This window comes from Pseudomyrmex gracilis, unplaced genomic scaffold, assembly GCF_002006095.1.
Source record: "Pseudomyrmex gracilis isolate BER0280 unplaced genomic scaffold, ASM200609v1 scaffold_400, whole genome shotgun sequence".
Taxonomy (NCBI): Eukaryota; Metazoa; Arthropoda; class Insecta; order Hymenoptera; family Formicidae; genus Pseudomyrmex; species Pseudomyrmex gracilis.
In genome coordinates, this window is record NW_018020984.1 from 23,434 (window position 1) to 43,682 (window position 20,249).

The 20,249-nt window shown below is 33.2% G+C and overlaps 4 protein-coding genes across 8 annotated transcripts; 2 read left to right on the forward strand and 2 right to left on the reverse strand.

Moving 5' to 3' along the window:
- The first annotated feature begins 452 nt into the window (after nt 1-452).
- Nucleotides 453-12,166, forward strand: LOC109860499 (oxysterol-binding protein-related protein 8). Of its 4 annotated transcripts, none has more exons than XM_020439609.1 (17): nt 453-1,734; nt 2,039-2,180; nt 4,084-4,212; nt 6,316-6,365; nt 6,454-6,684; nt 6,774-6,918; nt 7,147-7,368; nt 8,037-8,599; nt 8,763-8,941; nt 9,018-9,195; nt 9,392-9,488; nt 9,587-9,783; nt 9,914-10,039; nt 10,115-10,363; nt 10,480-10,647; nt 11,435-11,610; nt 11,752-12,166. In XM_020439609.1, the coding sequence occupies exons 2-17, from the start codon at nt 2,048-2,050 to the stop codon at nt 11,981-11,983; spliced, it is 3,075 nt and encodes a 1,024-aa protein (XP_020295198.1). In that variant the 5' UTR covers nt 453-1,734; nt 2,039-2,047; the 3' UTR covers nt 11,984-12,166. The 4 variants fall into 4 exon arrangements, with proteins under 4 accessions (XP_020295198.1, XP_020295199.1, XP_020295200.1 ...); XM_020439611.1 differs by having other exon boundaries at nt 460-1,734; nt 8,379-8,599; XM_020439612.1 differs by having other exon boundaries at nt 462-1,734; nt 8,436-8,599.
- A 1,672-nt stretch (nt 12,167-13,838) lies between these two features.
- Nucleotides 13,839-14,942, forward strand: LOC109860517. The gene is made up of 3 exons (XM_020439645.1): nt 13,839-14,046; nt 14,177-14,470; nt 14,548-14,942. Exons 2-3 carry the CDS (start codon nt 14,177-14,179, stop codon nt 14,659-14,661), a joined length of 408 nt encoding a protein of 135 aa, XP_020295234.1. The 5' UTR covers nt 13,839-14,046; the 3' UTR covers nt 14,662-14,942.
- Nucleotides 14,943-14,948: 6 nt separating this feature from the next.
- On the reverse strand, nt 14,949-18,041 carry LOC109860511 (protein asteroid). Its single transcript, XM_020439632.1, has 4 exons — nt 17,953-18,041; nt 17,664-17,803; nt 17,518-17,577; nt 14,949-17,382 (listed from the first exon to the last, which is right to left on the reverse strand). Exon 4 carries the CDS (start codon nt 17,337-17,339, stop codon nt 15,015-15,017), a length of 2,325 nt encoding a protein of 774 aa, XP_020295221.1. The 5' UTR covers nt 17,340-17,382; nt 17,518-17,577; nt 17,664-17,803; nt 17,953-18,041; the 3' UTR covers nt 14,949-15,014.
- On the reverse strand, nt 17,862-19,991 carry LOC109860514 (copper chaperone for superoxide dismutase). 2 transcript variants are annotated; one of them, XM_020439639.1, is made up of 7 exons: nt 19,621-19,988; nt 19,300-19,498; nt 19,038-19,227; nt 18,904-18,970; nt 18,591-18,772; nt 18,407-18,519; nt 17,862-18,085 (listed from the first exon to the last, which is right to left on the reverse strand). In XM_020439639.1, the coding sequence occupies exons 1-7, from the start codon at nt 19,633-19,635 to the stop codon at nt 18,075-18,077; spliced, it is 777 nt and encodes a 258-aa protein (XP_020295228.1). In that variant the 5' UTR covers nt 19,636-19,988; the 3' UTR covers nt 17,862-18,074. The 2 variants fall into 2 exon arrangements, with proteins under 2 accessions (XP_020295228.1, XP_020295227.1); XM_020439638.1 differs by lacking the exon at nt 17,862-18,085 and having other exon boundaries at nt 18,227-18,519; nt 19,621-19,991.
- Nucleotides 19,992-20,249: the final 258 nt, after the last annotated feature.

Below are 20,249 nucleotides of genomic sequence, written 5' to 3' on the forward strand. Positions count from 1 at the left end.
TAATTAACACCGCGCCAAGTATTTAAATTTTACTTTTCTCTATCTTCGAAATGCCTCGAAGTGTGCGTATTCTCGTTTCGTTTTTCAATTTCTCTCAATATAGATGCTTTATTTTTCATCCGGCGAAATTGAAGTCAGAAACTGTGTCAGAAATTGTGTCACTATCTTATCTTTTGTGTTAATTGAAAAAAAGATACCTCGAATTTATTTCTAATTCCATTATCACAGCGCCAAGTGGTCAAATTATCTGTTTTAAAGAAGAAAAAGATTTCTTTTGTGGAAAGAAGATGCGCGTAAACACTGTGCGGCTGTTTTCTCACTGTTAATTATTAATTATTGATAGTCAGACACAAGATTAACTCACAACCAAGTTATGTCGATTTTGTGCCCGACTGTGTTTTTATTTCGAACTAATTTATGTAAAAACAAAAAAAAAAAAAAAGAGAAAATTACATTTTGCTAAACCGGTAACAAAGTCTCAGCCGGGATTAAAACAGCTGATCTGTGACCAAGCAAACTTGACTGCCGCACCGACTGTCGCACCGGGTTTTAAACTAACTATAGATTGTCTTTTTTTTCTAGCTGGTGTAATACCGCGTATATCAAGCAGAAAATAACCGGGTCTAACGAGAGAAGAGAACGGGAGAGAGAGAGAATGTCGACTGATATTAGAATCTGATCGTGAGAGAAGAAGGCGGCACAATTATTGAAAATTCACGCGATCTTTCGGCGATCAATTGGTTCTCTTCTGAGAGGGAGAAAAAGAGAGAGAAAGAGAGAGAGAGACAGACGAGGAAAGAGAGAACACGAAACATGGAGATTGAACAACAATATGCTCTCTCGATTGGGTCTGCGTGTGCGCAACGTCGTCGTTTACTTACAACCGATTGTGCTTTTTAAAAATGCCGGACATTACAGCGAGATGCTCTACCGTCTGTCAAACCTAACTCTCGACAGTCTTCCGCCGTTGTACCTACAAGATTTGAACAGAACGTACGGTGACATCTCTTGTTGAGCTGTGACACGGAGAAGAAAAAATACGCGGTGGAGAATCGGCGGTCTACGTCTTACGGAAGGTCGTGGTGCGGTAGCCGCTCGTCGAATTGAGCGCGTAGTTTGTGCGGTAGCCACCGCGGTCGGTTAACGAGAAAATTAGTTCTCTCTTTCCGTCCTTGTCCCTTGGCGTTGCGCACCGTTGTGTCGCGGTCAAACCGCGCGCACCTCGCTTATCAGTGAATTATACCCTATGTTTTACATACGTTTTAATCGCACATCATCAAACGTTGTCGCGAAGAAAAGAGAGAGAGAATGTGTGTGTGTGTGTGTGTGTGTGTGCGTGCGTGTGTCCCAGTGTGTCCTCTTGATCAATGATGCATCGTATCTAGCCACGTTCGTCCCGTCAACGGGTGTCGTCCATATGCAACATTCCTCGGCCGGTTTCCGCGACCTCGCCGCGGCACTTCGATCGTAACGACATCCGCAGATAATACGCGGCGGTGCGCGAGTCGCGGCTCTCCGCAAAGAAGTGCGCCGCTTTGGGGAAGAGGGAGAGGAAAAGAGAAATATAGGAGGAGAGAGAAAGAGAACGTTAGTGCGATGCGCCACGATGTCGCGCTACGTTCCTACTATTGCGTGCCGCACGCTCTAATTGTCTTGTACGCGTAATTCGGTGCTGCGATGGACTGATACATTTTTGCCGCGCGCTCAAACAACAATCGCTCCGGAAAGCAAAAGGTGGGTATCTTCGAGAGTTGCTTCGAGAGTACAGATAACAGTTGTATAATAAACGGGGTGAGTCAACGCGCGCAATGTGTAAACAGCAGAATACTTCTCGAAGTGTTTCGAAAGCGTTTTCGCGATTTTTTCGTTATCTGGCGTTTCCTAATCAGACAATTCAGAAGGTATCGCTAATCAGCTGCGTTCTAACGAAGTCTCAACTGATGTGTATTTTGCATTCGATATAATGTGTTTAAATAAACAGTAGTTACGTTGTCTTACTCTGCGTATTACATATCGATAAGAATTGTCTGCATTTCAGAGAGTTACAATGAGTTCACAACCGATTGTGGTACCTGGAGATCATCACCGTCCTCAGGTGGAGACTCATTCTGTGTCAGTTGGGAGTTCGACAGATCCTTTCAAGACCATGACACCGCCGAATGTTAGCCGCTCTCTCAGTCGTAAGTACATTTATTTTATGTCACTTAATTGTCATTTAATATGTTTCATTTTATTTGATCACAAATGTCTTTAAGCCAAAATATTATAGATCTTCTCTAATTATTTTTAAGACAAATTTAAATTATTAATGGCAATAATAATTGATGGTTGTCTCATTTATTTACTTATTTATTGTTTGTAACTTGGCAAATAGAATATAATTAAATGACGAAATAGGGGAAAAAGGAACAGCAATTAAGAGACAGAATTCCTGAAAGCGACTACAGTGTGTATGTTTGGTATAAGCTTGTTAATGACGCATAAATTGCATAGCACGTCTCCGCAGAACTCTTTTCCCCTGTTATTAAAAGTGTTCTACACAAGAGAGATCCTAGGGTTTTACATAATATTCTCACAAGTAATTACATCTACTTATGTAAGATCAACACTTGTACAGATCAAAGTATATTCATCCAAGTGTTGTACAGTTTGTTCTAAATGCATGGAAGAGTGTTTTTCTAATGGGTGTAGACTTATTTTCAAAATATATACGATAATCACAAATTTCATAACTGGATCAATTTCTTTAAAATGTATGTTACATAATATACAATCATAATATATATGCAACAAATATTTATACGAGAAATTATTTTTAACTGGAAAAGTGTAACAGAAACAACCGATTGCGATGAGAATACATATTATTGATTTGTAATATGTATGCAACTCTTGTTTTTAATAATGTTTTTGTGTTCTTTGTGCGCTCACCAATCTCGAAAGTATCCAACATGTAAAACTACTACTTGGTAATCCAACGCCAATAAAGATACGTCAGGCATATATAGTTATGACAGCTCATTAATATGAATGAAATGTGTACTATAGCAAGAACCAACTCTCTTGGAAAAATGGAAATCAATATATATATATATCCTGAGAGTGTAACAAACTGCGTTTCTCTCGAAGTCCAAGTAGAAATTCTCGTCACTATAAACTGTTATTTGTTGCGAATAACTTGAACCTCGTGACTTATTTTTAATTCCTGTTTTCTTTTATCTATAATAAAATGTACAATAAAGACCACGTACGATTCCAAATATGTACCTAAATCTGTATAAAAAAAAAAAAGTTTGTTATGACGAGTTTTTATTGTGTTTTAAACATATACAATAATTTTCTAAAAACGTTTATTTATAGCTGCAGAAAGCGAGTAAAACCGAGTATCTATACGTATTACAATTTATTAAAATTCAGAACGTTTTAGCTGAATGACGCGTCAAAGTGACAAAGTTTTTTTGCTAATTTCTTGAAACGTTTGTCACAATTTAATTGTCACATTTAATCACGGTATACTGTAATAACCACAATCACTTTTTTAAACATGTATTACGCAGTGTTCAATTTGTACACGTATATTTCTCTAACGTCTCTATCTTGCTTCTGTAACTTGGCCGCATGCAGCAATATAAAAGTTACAGCATGTTCTATTCTGCATGTATAAGCATGACTATTATCTTTTTTTGTTTTGTTTTTTTTTTTTTGTTTTTTTTTTGTAATAGGCGAACAGACACTACACAGTGTGTGTCTTTTAATTCAAATTCACGTGTGAGCGTATAAATCTTAAAAACTCATACTCTCGTATTTATCGCAGAAAAACAACAATTACAAAAATATTTCAATATATATATTTCTTTTTTTGTTTATCTTTATGTATTAACATCTCTTTTTTGTAACTTAAAAGATACAAAGTTTCCGCAACCGACGAGCAATCGCCGGCAATTATCGTTCTCACAAATTTTATATACGTATATATATATACACACACATATATATTTTCTTATTTATGTGTCTAACGTAAATCGTACAATGCGACGATGTATATATCTCGAGTGCGACTGAATATGAGTGCTAAATACTTAGAACCAGCGGATCGACAACCCCGACGAAGCAGCATCCAAGCACAGTCTACACCATTACCTAAACTTCCGTCAACCGAGTCCCTCACGACAAGCGTAAATATTACAGCCGGTGCACCTCCAGTTTCTCCAGGTATATAAACTAAAATTCATATAGAAAATTTTCAAGAGTAATACAATCTGTTGTGTTTTTCTTCCGTAAGATCTGAGATAACTGAGTTAGTACTTGAGCAGCTACTGAACTTTTCTATTTTGAGTGCTTTTTATTTCCGTAGCTTTTATAGGCGCATAATCGCCAGACAATTTTCGATATTATGCCTTGCAAACCTCCTCGATACCTATATTCTCTTATTTGATATATAATATTTTTACAATTTTCGAACTCTATGTTTACGCGTGTGTATAAAGTTTACACTTATTATAAATAGATATACCTGCACTTTTTATAAGCTTTCTCTCTTACGTAATAATAAGCTTTGAATAGATAAAAGTATTTCATTAATAGTATTTCATTAATAGTATCATTTACTGAGGAATCATTATAGTAGACTGTACATAAGACTATATATGAGGGTGTGCGTAGATCAAATTTATGTAAATTCAGTGATGAAATAATGTTTAAGTTTGTGTTGTACATTATATCATATAATATAATGTACATATAATATATTAAAAAATATATATAATATATTATATATTTTTTTTTCGAGGTTTGCATCAAATTTAATTACAATCTTTATGGATTCGTCAAATAAAATTTGATCTGATGCAAAAATTAATTGCATGTTGTTTTTTATTCAAGAAATATTTTATCTTTTCTTCTAGTAACTATGTGCATATACATGTATGTGTATATTTCTTTATAGTTAAGCATGATTTTGTTGCTAATCAGCTTGCAAAATAACACGCCAAATTAATATATCTGTAATTAGTACGGATGATACAAATTGGATGGAAAACCAAGATCTCGACTTAATTTCAATTCTTGAAAGTATGATTTTTGAAATTTGATGCAGATCTTGTAAAGCGTTCTATCTATATTGTGCACATATTAACATAATACATTACTAATATTTACTTATTAAAAGAAAAAATTAGATTTTATATTATACACCTGTTGGAAAACAAGTCAATAAGTAAATACGGATTTTCTCTTAATACATATTAAGAACACACATACATACATACATAATAAAAACGAGTGGGTTATATATAAATATATATATATATATATTTACACATTTGTTTGATAAAATTATACATGTACACGCTAGAATATACATAATAATTTCTAGAGCTATGTATATTTTCTCGAATATTTTACGTTCTACTGTTAGTTATGTCTCTCTTCATTTCAAACGTAGTTTGAAAGTTTTAGTTAAGTAATTAGAAAAACAATAACTTGGTTTTATATGTACATATATATAGTTACTTATGTATCTACTAATAAAAACATAATAAAAGAAAAAATAAATTAAATTTTAATTAAGATTTGCGAAGTAGAATTAGAAAATAATTCTGATTTGTTTAGATGAATGCGTGTGGAAAAATTGTAGGTATTCTGTGTATTATATATAAGATGAAATAATTTATCTTGTAGTTTTTGTACACTTTGGCACTTTAAATTTTGTTACAAACAGTATTATTTTCACATCGTGTGTACGCATGCGTTGTCGTTTTAAACGTGTAAGGATAAATTTGGTTTTGTATTATTTTATTTTAGAATTGTTTTGTTATTTTGAATCATTTAGTGTTTTTAAAAATGCAGTTTAGTTCTTAAGGTTTGTATACTTTTAACAATTTACATTTTTTATTTTTTTTTTTTATAATTGTCAACAGTATTTTACATAATAACAATATCTCATTGCTTAATTTAATTGTTAACAATTTTTTTCTATTCCTAATATTGTTTTTACAACGTAAAAATTTAGAATTTTTAAATATACTAACTGCATTACGTGCGCGTACAAACTAATAAATATTGATGTAAATACTAAATAATTATTTTCTAATAGTATATCTATGCTTTATATATACATATGTGTGTATTATATATTAGAAAGATGTTTTTTTAAATACAAAAGTTGTAAAATTTTCTAAAACAAACTCTCTTCAAATTTTAAAGCCACACTATTTTTCAACTACAATGTTGCCATCTCTGCTGACATATATAACTCTTTGTAAATATTATTATAAAATATTGCAAAAAAATAATGCAAGATCACATATGTTATAGGGCTTTCCGCAATGGGTGAAGGTCAGAAATTCGATAATTCATCAGATAAGGTAATTTTTTTTTCGCAACTGCTAAGAAAGTTTGACTTTTAAACATAATATGTGTCATGCTTGATCTTAAAATAACAATCCTTTTTAGTCAATGGATTCGTGTAAATTAACACGAAAAGAATCGTACAAAGCTCAGAGGAAGAATTATCGAATGGAGAAGAAAAGAGTGGCGAACGAGCTCTTAAGTTCTTTTAAGGATCCAACCGTTATTGTTATGAGTGATTGGCTGAAGATTCGCGGCACGTTGAAAAGTTGGACGAAGTTATGGTGCATTTTGAAACCCGGATTACTGCTAATATACAAAAGTCCCAAAACTAAAGTTCGTATGTCTATCATTTTTTTCACTTGTGTTTTATTTGATTATTTTTGCTCGCTGTATTATAGAATTATACACGCATCTGTTGACAGAGCAATCATTGGGTGGGAACGGTACTACTTAACACGTGTCAAGTTATAGAACGTCCGAGTAAGAAGGATGGATTTTGTTTCAAAGTGTTTCATCCTTTGGAACAATCTATATGGGCTCCTCGCGGTCCGGAGAAAGAAGCTATCGGTACGAGTTTCTCATGATTTTATTATTAGCACGTATACATGAAAGTGGTTTCTTTCTTTTTTTTAATATAAAGTAAATTGCGTTCTGACGTGCAATATTTGTTTTGTGATATAGAAATATAAAAGAAAGAAATATAATAGAATTATATATATTTGTAGAGTAATTAATATGTAAGTTTTTTATTCGATAATGATTTCAATTGTGCGTGTTATATGTACATTTTTTCAGGTGCAGTTGTACAACCGCTGCCAACGTCTTATTTAATTTTTCGAGCGCCATCTCAAGCGGCAGGGAAATGCTGGTTGGACGCACTTGAACTGTCGTTGCGTTGCTCTTCGTTGATAGTGCGCTCGACAAGCGCATTACCGCGTCCTTTGCCGCACGATGCCACCACCACTCATGAGACTCAATGGAGCGAGGCTGATTATGAAAAGCACTTTGACGATCATGGTTAGTACTATCAAAGCTTCCTATTTGCGACATTCATGTATGAAAATCGCCGATAAAAATGGAATAATGTGCTTGGATAAATATTATATATATATATATATATATGTTGCAAAGTTATATGTATATATAGTATATACATACATGCAAATTCATAGTTTAAGCACTATAAAATATGTGCGCATCGTTAGTAACGACATTATTACGCGTTATTACCTTAATTTCGACATTTATTACTTACGTTGAAATTTCTGACAAAACAAAAGAAGATAACGAAAATATCGATATTTATATGCACACGATGGAACAGTATTAATAAAGAATTCGATTCGTCAAGAAATTTACGAATCAGAAAAGTATGTCGTACAAGAGAAGTGCGATTTGTGAATTATGATGAATGATGTATGGTGATCTGGTAATTCGTGTACTTGTAGTGATGAAAGTAATTTAGAGTTTCAGTCGTTATTTTCTTGTCTCGCACATTTCACCTAACCATGCAGAAATCACGAGCCGTAAAAGTTGCGATGTACGAGAGATAATAGAATTCTCTAGATTGATAATTTGCCATTAAAGTTAGTCTTAGGCAAATCTATAAAAAAACTTGTATAAGTAATAATTATGTTTACTTATTATTTTTTCCTTTTTTATTCGTCCTGCTTTTTGCGCACTAGCAACATATTTGAGTCGTTACGCTCCGAGATCTCCCACGACTCCCCAGAAGCGGTTGCTGTCATGTCCCCAGTCGCTTACACCCGCCACGTGCGATTCTAGGAGCGTTTGCCCTTCGCCGTCTCCCATGTTTCAGCAGCTTTATCACGCGGTCGCGTATTGGGAAAAGCAATTGCTTGATCGATCACCGACACCTGGCACAGATCAGGAGAATATCGCGTATCCCAATGAGGAATCAAACGCTGGCAACACTCAATCGTCTGATTCCTCCCGTCCTGCCTCTTCATCTTATCCAGCAATTTTCCCGACACGTCGTATGACCGTTCCTTCTGTACATGTCTTAGAGTACGAAACCCGTAAAGTAGTAACGCTAGATCCCCCTGTGTATACCTCGCATACAGACCTGGACGATATCAGTCAGCCAGAGAATGGAGTAGCAGCCGACGCAGAAATTAGCGCCTCGGATAGCGAATCCGAAGCGTCAGCTAAAGAAGATCAGGATCAATGTTCCGAGCAAATTACCGAAACGCCATATGTGGCTAACGAAAACGAAGTTCTTGGAACGGTAGGCATCTCGTAACTTTATATATATATATATTTTATGTTTAACATAAAAACCGTATTTATATTAAAAATTAACGAGACACTTAAAATTTATCTATGTACTGTTTGGGAAACAGAGAGAAAGAAATGTGATTTGTTTATTATGTTATTAAATATAAATACAGGCTGGCGAAGTTGTTGCGGAATTACAAGAGGAACAAAAATCCTTGATATGGTTCTTGATGAAACAAGTTCGTCCTGGCATGGATCTGTCTAAAGTTGTATTGCCGACATTCATTTTGGAGCCACGTTCGTTTCTGGAAAAACTGGCCGATTCGTATTATCACGCTGATTTATTGTCTCAGTTAGTAAAGTGATGTATTTAGATCGTGCGATTGGTTTTTTTAGAAAAACAAACTCTTCGAACTTTATTTTTACAGAGCTGTGTTAGAAGACGATGCATTTACGCGTATGAAGGCAGTAGTTAAATGGTACCTATCGGGCTTTTATAAGAAGCCACAAGGTCTGAAAAAACCGTATAATCCGCTATTAGGCGAAACATTCCGCTGCTATTGGCAACATCCTAATGGCTCCAGAACTTTCTACTTAGCCGAACAAGTATAACAATTTTGGAAAATATTTTATATTAACATGACATGTATATAAATATGATTATGCGTTATATTCATAGTTAAAACGTTTCTAACTTTAATACACTGATCAATTCTTCTTCGGACCAAACTGTCGTCGTAACTTTTTCATTACTACACCGAAAATATTCAAATATTTACATATGTCTAAATATTTTTATTAGTTATCGCATCATCCGCCGATCTCGGGATTTTACGTAACAAATCGCCAAGATGGATTTACTATCAGCGCTACAATTATCGCGAAATCCAAATTTTATGGTAAATGTTTTTGATTGTCTACACTATTGTAAAATATAATCTAATAGTGTTGTTTTTTTATTTTATTGACAAGTCGTAACTTTTTTTTTTTTTTACAGGCAATTCAACTTCCGCCGTACTAGACGGTGTGGCTGTGCTAACAATGCTGCCGAGAGGCGAGGATTATACAATGACAATTCCGTATGCACACTGTAAAGGTATTCTCATGGGAACATTGACCATGGAGCTTGGCGGAAAAGTAAATATAACGTGCGAGAAAACCGGTTATCATACTGAATTAGAATTCAAATTGAAGGTATAATAAAATTAAGTACGCAAAATGTGAAAAAGTTTTCAAAATAATAATTTAATGTAAAAATATGTGATCTGTGTGTATATGTATGTATAATTTTTTATTCTAACAAACAATAAACTAATACTTTTAGCCATTTATTGGCGGTGCGGAACAAATGAATCAAGTTGTCGGACGAATACGTTTGGGAAAGGAAACTTTAGCCACTATATCAGGATATTGGGACGGACAGATTTTAATAACGGACAAGCGAACCGGAGTAAGTTAAACTTGAGTAATTTATCTTAGTCAGATGATTAATAAATAAATAATATTGCGTTTCACACACACACAGCAAGAAAGTATGTTCTTCAACCCGACTCCAGAAGTACGTAAAAACAGGTTAAAGAAGTACACTGTCCCACTGGAATATCAAGGATCGTGGGAGAGCGAGAAATTGTGGTACGCTGTCACGCAAGCTATCAACAGGGACGATCAGCTTGCTGCTACTGAAGAGAAAACTCGACTCGAGGAAGCGCAAAGAGCACGTGCCAAAGAACGAAAGAGTTTGGGACAGGAATGGATCCCCAAATATTTCGTTCAAGTACGAAAGACGCATGTCATTTTTAACGTTTAATAAAGTTATATTTTTTTCTTATTAAATGATAAAACATTTAACAACTGCAAAATAACATATCTCCGTTTCTCTCGCACCGCTAGGATATTATAACAGGAAATTGGGTCTATCGCCATGCCGACGTAAGACCATGGGATCCGAGAAACGACGTGGTTCAATACGAAGAAAATTACGTAGTGCGCACAAAGACTAGACATAAAACACCTATAATGCGTACTGGTAGTATTGTTTCTACTGAACCACAAACACAGGTACAGCGATGTAACGTGTAATTTGTATTAACGCATGTTATATAGCTTGACACATTTGTGCATTTTACATATGTAAGTTTATATTGTTATTTTAACTGCTTTTTGTGTCCACCTTTTAACAGTAGTCTTTTTCGATAATTGCGTTAATGAATAACAATTATGTTATTTACTGCTTTATTTGCTATCGATGACTTTGAATAAATTCGTATACATTTTCAATATTTATTGTAATAAATTTATTTTGTTTAACACATACACTCTCTCTCTTTTTTAAAAAAATGAGGCTGAGTTTTCTCTGATATTTAGTAATCAGACTAACATTATTTTTATAACCATATCTTCTGTCTTGGAACTGTTTGTTACAAAATTGTACACTCAAACCATGCAAATCTGAAAAAATTCCAATTATTTTATTTAAAGTAAGTCTTATATGTACATTATATATATATATGTATAAACTGATTGATATGTGTATATATAATTCATATTGCTAGTTTTATTTTATATATACATTATCATTTGAAATAGATACTATTATTTTATTGTACTATTTGTATCTTACTCAAAATGTACATGTATGCACAGTATTAAAACACGGACATGTTTAATTCAGAAACTGTACAATTATTAAAAAAGCAAAAAAACACGTAGCTTAATACATTATTAAAGATTTCTATCACACAGATTAAGTTTCCGTGACAATGTAATATTACTTATTGTCGTGTATCTCAACTCGTACGTATTTACTGAATTGATATTAACTATATGAAAATAATAATCGTTGCAGATTCCATTATTACAAGCTGAATCACGTTCCTCTTTATCAGTGCTCAAATCTTCAAAGAGACAGTTGTCTAATAATATGCCTTTAACGGAGCCAGCTCATGATTCCGGGAGTTCATCTGCCGAGGCACATACTGATTCTAGTCAATCGTTAGGAAAACGAAGACGTTCAGCTGCTAGGTAAATTTATATAAATTCATTTATTGTTACATAGCAAAACTATTGTGTGCGTTACTTGTTAAATTACTAGTAAAGAGAGCGCACAAATTTGAACACGATAAGTGCTCGATAATGCATTTACAAGCAAATATCGCTATTTAGGATAATAGATGTAATAAAGGAAGTGGAAAATCAAATGCTGGAACACGGCGAGAAACTGGCACGTATACAGCAGATAGTGGAACAAGTTGCGAGAAAACAGAGAGAGTTCGGTGAACAGCATCACAATCCAACCACGTTCAAAAGCGTCGCAGATACTATACTTATTGTTATTATTCTCTTTTCGGTACAGTATTTCGTAAGCATGTGGAACATCAGTCCTACTAAGGGTTGAGAAACTTGATAACGTTTTTTCGTATAATATATTTTTTGTTTTATTACAACGTCATTGTGAATCGTATTGGTTTTATACATCTTTAGCATTTTGGTGTCGGTTCTTCGTGACATACAATAAAATTGTTTTGTGGAAAAAGAAATACATATAAATAATTTATATTTAAAAAAAATAAAATGTGTTATATACGTAGAGAGAAAGAAATTCTTATATAATAAAAGATATTATATATATATATATATATGTGTGTGTGTATATATATATATAATATATATATATATATATATATAAAATATAATAAAATATATATAAAAAGTGTATAATATATAAGAGCTTCACACACACATAAAATCGGTGTAATAGTATTTTGTTATAGTTGCAGAGAAATATACAAACACACATGTATGCGCGCGCGCACACACACACGAGCTAAGCAAATCTATATGAGCTTATATTGTATATAGAGATTAAATAAGGCAAAAAAATGTAGGTCTCGATTTATTGATCTAATTTTTCTTGTGTGCAAACCACAGGCGGTATCAAATTGTAATATAAACACAAAATTGTAAAAATGTTTTAATGTTACTTTTGCGCAGCTAAGTTTATTGTAAATCCTATTATTATTATTAATTCTAAATTAATATAATATACAGAAAGAGCGTATAGAAAGTAACGTATTTTCTGATTTGGTTCCAATGTGTGATATCAAAAAAATTTACAATATCCTTTTAACATTAAGCTACACACACATATCGTTTTATATTTTATACATATACAAAATACTCGCATATACCAAACTGCTGCTAGAAGACGTATCAAATATTTACGACAGTACACTGATAAATATTTTTCTCTAAGAAATCAACTCCGTTAAAGAGCTCACGGTATTTTTTTATTTACGTTACACTTATTTACGCATCTCGATATCGTTAATCACAGATTTGTACATATAAAAGACATGCGCAATTTACATTCCGTATACTTGTTATACTTATTGACCATTTCTTTTACCATGATTGCATATATCTGTGTGTAATGTTTTCGGAAAAAATTTTACCTTTAATAAAATAGTATAGTTTCAAGAGACCGTACAATGATACATATATGTAGCTGTGGCATATGTAAACCTTAAATGCATGTGTTTGAGAAATTCATTTCTTTAATTATGAAAAATTATAAATGAATTACTACAGAATTATACTAACTTGGTTTTTGATACACTACAGCAACTTTTGCATTAATACTTGCATCAATACTTTTCTGTTAAAAATTTATTTTATTTACTTCATAATAATGTATCTTTATAATCATATATATCTTTTAATATTATATATTACCTAACACACAAAGATTATATTAAATTTTTTTTGTACTTTTTAAAATCCAGACAAAATTTTTCTGTCTATTTTTTCAAAGATATCTAGTTAAAATTAATTTATTATACTTTTACGCACAAGAAAATCAAAGATACATATATTATACTAAAAGTTGTAAATAATGTACATCTATTGAATATACACATTATCACAACAATGATACAAATTTAGAAAAAATAAGATAGAAATAAATTAATATTTATTTAAAATTTGAGAGAAAGTTTTTTATATTTTTTTTGAACAGAGTGACTACGTTTACACGACAATATTTGATTCATTAATTCGTTTTCGTGATATCGGCCAATCGCACTAATCACTTTGACTCATCGATAATTGTGATTGGTAAATTTTGAGAACGGTTATTACTAAAACGGATTAGCATTGTCGTATAAATATAAATTTAACATAACGTAGCGTAATTTTCATTTCTTTACACACTCTTTCTCTTTCAATATTTTTTTAAAGAATATAAATTATACATATATCTCCACATTATTAAACATTTATAGTTGGAAAGGAATAAAAAAATAATAATAATATAATAATGTACTTATTCCATTTAATTACTTCGTGTAAAATATATCACTTCACGTATATGAATTTTGCTGCACAGATCATTATTAACATGTCCGCACTCACTTTCAAAATTGTGTGTTATTTATATATGTCAAATATATATTGAAAACAGTATGATTTAGTTTTAATATATATGTGTGTGTGTGTGTGTATTTTAGATGTTATATATATATACATATATATATACACATACACACATATATATAACATCTAAAAATTAAAATTTACATTCTGTATTTAGATGAGAAAGATTCCTATAACGCCTCAGATGCTACGCGAAGCGGTAGAAAAATTACAGAAGCGTCAACTTTTTGTTAGATCAAAAAATTTAAGAGATTATATGCGAAGATATTATCCGGTTGAACAAAATGTCGAAGTTCTTGAGCAAGAATTACAGAAAAAATTGGAGTACGCTGTTTGCGTCGGACTACTCGCTGAACACGTAGACGATCATTATTGTATACCGACTTTACGCGAAGAAGCTAATGCTGTTGAAACAGCAATCAATGCGTTTTGGAAATTATATTATAAAAACGTACCATCACTAATATTAATATGTGCATAATCTTTATGTGCTGCGTATCAAAACTCTACATGTTCTATTTTGTTCAGAATAATCAAGCGATTAACAAGAGAAGAAGGAAAGTCGACATCTATGCTCGTAGACAATCGTTGTCGCAAAAATATGAAAATTCTTCTACTAGCGATGAAACCGATGAACAATGAAGACGATTCTTTCTAAATAAATTTTATTGTTGTACAATTTTACTTACATATTGTATCAGCAATTATAAATACACATTGCATATATATAACATTTTCTTTTTCAAAAAAGAAATGTAATTTATATACGATCAAACTCCTCTATTCTCGACAAGTTGCGAAACCAGACTTTCTCTCTACTCTTGCTCTCTTCATCTAATACGGAACATTTTGCTAAGAATACGAAAATCAAGAAATATATATATATATATAGAAGTTCTACCGCATACAGATATGTATATACTTATGTATTATACTTATGTTAAGTTCAAAAACATTCGCACTTTGATTTTATTATATTAACTGAAGAAAGCTAATCATGATGAGTTTCTTAATACGGAAAAAGGATTATTTAAGTCGTGAAATGCCGTTTCGTCACTGCTGTCTTCTCGAGTTTCTTGAGTTTCTTCAGTTTCTTCTTCGTGATCCTCTTCTTGCGTAGTGTGGCTCCGTTTGTATCTTTTTGATCTGCTCTTTTTATGTTTGGCAATCTTCCACTCTAGCGCCGTAGCGAACAAAGGTTTGACTTGCGATAAGAGCACATTAAAGAAATGCAACAGACTCGGAGAATTTTGTAAAATTGTATTAATGTACACTTCGACGACATTGCGCGATTTAAAATTGCTACAGAGATTGTACAGAAGCGTGCCGTTAAACACATTGGCGACCTTGATCTGATCATACGGATAACCCAGTAACGCGTTTAGATTCATGCAGTGTCTCAAACAATATTGAAACTCTGCAAAACTGTGAACGATTGTGATATTAAATTTCTTCGGTTGGTGATACAGTTTTTGATCAATTTCGAAATTGCACAGAAAGAATGATGCTGCGAGCAAACAATCTTCCATTTTGATCTCGCGATATGCATCCATAATCGACTGATTAACTGAATATTGTGGTTGATAGTTGCACATTTTTCTTGAATCTTGGATACGTCTTATAATAGCATTGTATCTGTGATGGAACTTGTTTGGATTTCTATAAAAGCCCAACTGATGATCTATTATGTTAAATAACATAGCAAATAGCAAGGAATACACGTGACACGCCAACTTGTGTGGTTCTTCTTGTTGATCTAGCCAATATTTGATTGTTGCGATATATAACATCCAGTTAGACGGAATTTTGTCAATGCTGTTTTTACTGTCGATTCCCAAAGTGCTGTTTAAAATTTCTTTTCTGATCACAATTGGCAGATCTCTCAAATTGGATAGAGCAGGTAACTTACAGCCAAGTAAACTGTCACAGTATTCCAACTGATAACGCTTTATCTTCTTGTTTTCGTCTCTAGCGATGTACTTTATGTTGGTTTTTTTTCCCTCAACTCCTGTAATCAGTAAACCATAAATAACGCTTACAATTTTTAAACTCGCGACGATAGACGGCGTGGAGACGTAATTCTCGATTTGCGCGGGACAAACATACAACTTTCGCACTATCATATCGATGAAATAAGAAGGATATCTGCCGAGTTTGAACTCGTCAATGAACCACCGAGGAAGGCTGTTCACCAGAGATTCGTTAGAAGTTAGTTCGTTATCTTCGATTAAACGTATTATTTCCTGATCATCCGCTTCATTGTCACTGTCTTCATTCAAATCAACTTCCTTACTTTGATCAATGTGCGTCAAATTATATATGTCGCCTTCGAATTTGTATGTCCTGGATGCTTCCAGTACGCACGCTTTCGAAAATTTTTGCGCCGGAACATCCAACATACGTAACACGCTGAGCGACGCGTTAATATATCCATTTATTGTCGTTTCAATTATATTCAACACATATTTGCGTTCCGATTTACGTAATCTGCTTAGTATTCCTGTCACAGCTTGATTTAAAGTTCGTTTTCGTAACCAGTGAAACGTGGCGTCTATACGACGTTGCTGATCATTATATGTCCTTCTTCCTGTCGATGGCACCTTCAACTGATGACGGAAAAAGTCTTTGAACTTATGCCCCTTCACATAATCATTGCCCAGTAATACAGCCGCAAGTGGCAACAAGGATTGATTCAATCCGTTGTAAGCGCGAAAGAGCTTCTCAGCGTAATAGATTTTGCAACGTTTTACACGATAAGTACCCGTTGGATTCCAAGCTACTTTACTTTCCCATGTATTAAACGGTATGTACAACGATCCGTAAATGTAAAAATCGGAGTCGTAACTCAACACGGGACAATTAAGAATACGCGCTATCGCAGCTATGGTATTGTCAGCTTCAAATAGACATTGCGCATATTTTATGTTCTTCTCTTTCATAACATCCCTGAACACTTCCTTTAGAAGTAGCGGGAGAAATTTGCTCTTGGACTGCAAGGAAGGTGTGTAATAGGACGCTATTTCGATCTTCTGTTTGGTTCGGGATATGATCGTCTGTAGCTTCTTGTTTTCGCAACCACCATCGATCAAGACCAAAGGAGTGACATTGCACATAAGGAGTTCGTCGAAAAAATTTGACACACATTCCGCATATTTATCATAGTCACCTCCAAAGGCACAGTTGCATGCCGCATGCGAAACGTACAATTGACATACTATACTGTTGCCGTCGATCACCAAGTAAGTATCGTGCAGTTCGTAATATTCGAGATAACGATCCGAATGATTCGATATATACGTTGTCAATCCAGGAATTCCCATTCTGTCAATAATTTAGAAATTTCACATATGTTGCGCGAGTTTTCTGTAAAAAGATATAAAAACATTTCATTCCCTGAATTTTAAAAACTTCATTTCATTTAATTTATTATTGTTCTTCTGCGCCTGACACAATCCCTTCATTTGTGCTGTTTACTTTGAAAAATAAATGTATTCTAACCTTTGTTAATACGTAGCGTAATCTCAATTTTTATTTCTCTACTGATCTTTCTAAGTGTTCCTGATCAGACACAACAAAGTTTTCGATTAATAAGCAACATTACTATTTTTGACGAATACTTGCAACATGTCAAAAATAAACAATACCGAGTACAAAATTGTTAAATAAGATTCGTCGCTATGTATTGTCTATCGGAAATGGCGTCAGATACAAACATGGCGATGTAAGGAACAGAGTTTGTCCGTATTATGAAAATACATTTCTCTTTCGCAAAGAGTTTTATTATCTAAAGAAAAGAAAGAGAAAAGAAATAATGAATGATAATGAAATAAATACGAGACAACATCACAAAATATGCATTTTACTACTATATAAAATTAATTCCATAGTTAAAAAACAAAAAAAAAATATTTATAGTACATATTTCTCATATACATTTTTGTGAAAATGTTAATGTTGGAACTTTCTCTATACTTCCGAGACGAGTTTTCTATAATATTTTCTTATGGAATGTATTCTTTCTCAAACCAAATCACATATTACTGCCTCTGTGTTGGTTACAAATTTGCTGGAAAGAAAAAACCAGAAATTATCTTACATAAGTTTTTTTATCGAACTATATGAATAATATAAATGTGTTAAATATCAAATTAGGTTCTAAGAAATTCTTTATATAAAATAGTAAAAATTTAAGTGAAAAACTAAAAGATAATTTGTAAAATTTTGTAACTCTATTGAACATTGTCAGTTAGTGTTTTTAGAGAAAATAACATATGTTGTTACTGTCTCTCTAACAAATATTATTGTGCGGTCAAGTTCAACATTTAAATTATTGTGCAAAATTTTTTATTTGATTCCGTATATTCTCTATTCTCCTTCTTTGTTATACCATGTGCACGAGCCCGATCTCTTTCGTCCCATATTGTTAGACCATCACATGCACAAATTTTCTTAGTATTTTGGTATAATCCAGACGCTCTCGCTATAATACCACATGCTAATCTAAAAAATGAAGAATGTGGTGCAGGAGATGAGATCAATTAAGAATAGCGATGATAATTCCATATGCATACTTGGTCCCGCTGTTTCCATTTATTTTCGATTCGGGACTGTTTCCTCTTCCAAGATCATCTGGATCCTCAGTAATGATAAGCGATCTTCCAATAATATCAGACACAGTAATAAACTTGTCTATCTTTCGAAAAATAGCTCTGCCTGTAGTGTCCGCTGAGATATTACCAAGATCACCAATGTGCTGCAACAAAAAAAAAACACTATTAATGTTAAATCTTCACTCACAAAAAATAAAAACCATTAAAAAAGTGTATTAGTGTTTACACTGCGATTATGTATATAAAACCAGAAACGTGGTAATAAATGTTTTACCCTTCTTGACAGTTCATCTTCAGGACCTCCGTGTGGAGAATTATTTGGATTGAAATGCTCACCCACACTGTAGTACAAACAGACCACTAGTATTGTGAATTTGAACAATTGTTTCCTTTTGTTAACTGATTTACCTCTCACAGCCTTTAGATATGTCGCCACATTCATGCACATGCATACCATGCTCTCCTGGAGCCAAACCATCAATAGTACCATCTATAATACATCCTTCTGAAGTTTGCACAAATCTGATTACTCCTTTGACAAGATTACCTATACTGTATCCAGAATTTCCACCCAACATTGACACAGCACTTGATTCACCTAATAAAAATATAATTTCCAGTTAACAAATCAGTGATTGACAGAATAATAGATAAGAAATGTTTTACAAACTTCCATATCCTTTCAAAACTGCCTGCTTTCCAGTTCCTTCAATTCTCTCTTGTATAATAGAGTGTGGTAAACTTGTTTCAACAATAACAGTACCACGTTCTAATGATATGTCAATATTTTGAATACCTTCCAGATCCGCTATACTTTTTGAAATTGATTCCACACATTTCTCACATGTCATAGGCACTTCAAATTCAATCTGCAAAGAGATAATAGTACATATCCGCGCATACAACACGCACACATCCAAACCTAAAATAATGTAATATAACGAAACTTTCAGCTGTAACAGCTGATTAAGTAGAAAAAATAATTTCTTACTTTTGCTGAAGCCATCGATATTTACGTTTTTAAATAACTTATTCAACGTGACAGAGCAAATTTCTATTTACCAGTCGCAGACATTTGTCAAGTCATATGCCAATTTTAAATCCGTATCAGATTTATTTATAACCTAAGGGTTGGTTTGAAAAAATAATATTTTATTTCCCTGCACTGGCTGCACTAGTTCACAGTCTATCTTTTTTTTTTATATATTAGAAGGAAAAAGATAGACTGTGAACTAGTGTGCAGGAATTAAATATCTGATATATAGGAAATACTCAGCGACAACCAATTAAATGTGTACTCTTTTTTTATTGTACAACAAACAGTTTTCATGTTGAACCAATGATAGCTTTCCAGCTACGTACACAGGCGACACTGTGTAACACACCCTGTGTTCCAGAATTGCTGCCAGTGCTAAAATTGTATAATATATGTGACGTAAACTATAGATCTTTAGCGCTGGCAGTAAATTTTGGAACACAGCCACAATGTCCATTAGTGTGAGAAAGAGCATATCAGTGTGTCTCACTCACACTAGTGAACACTGTGTTGCACAGTGTCGCCTGTGTGCGTGGCTAAAAAAGCTTCCTTACATAGTATAATGTGTACAATTTGAGAAGAAA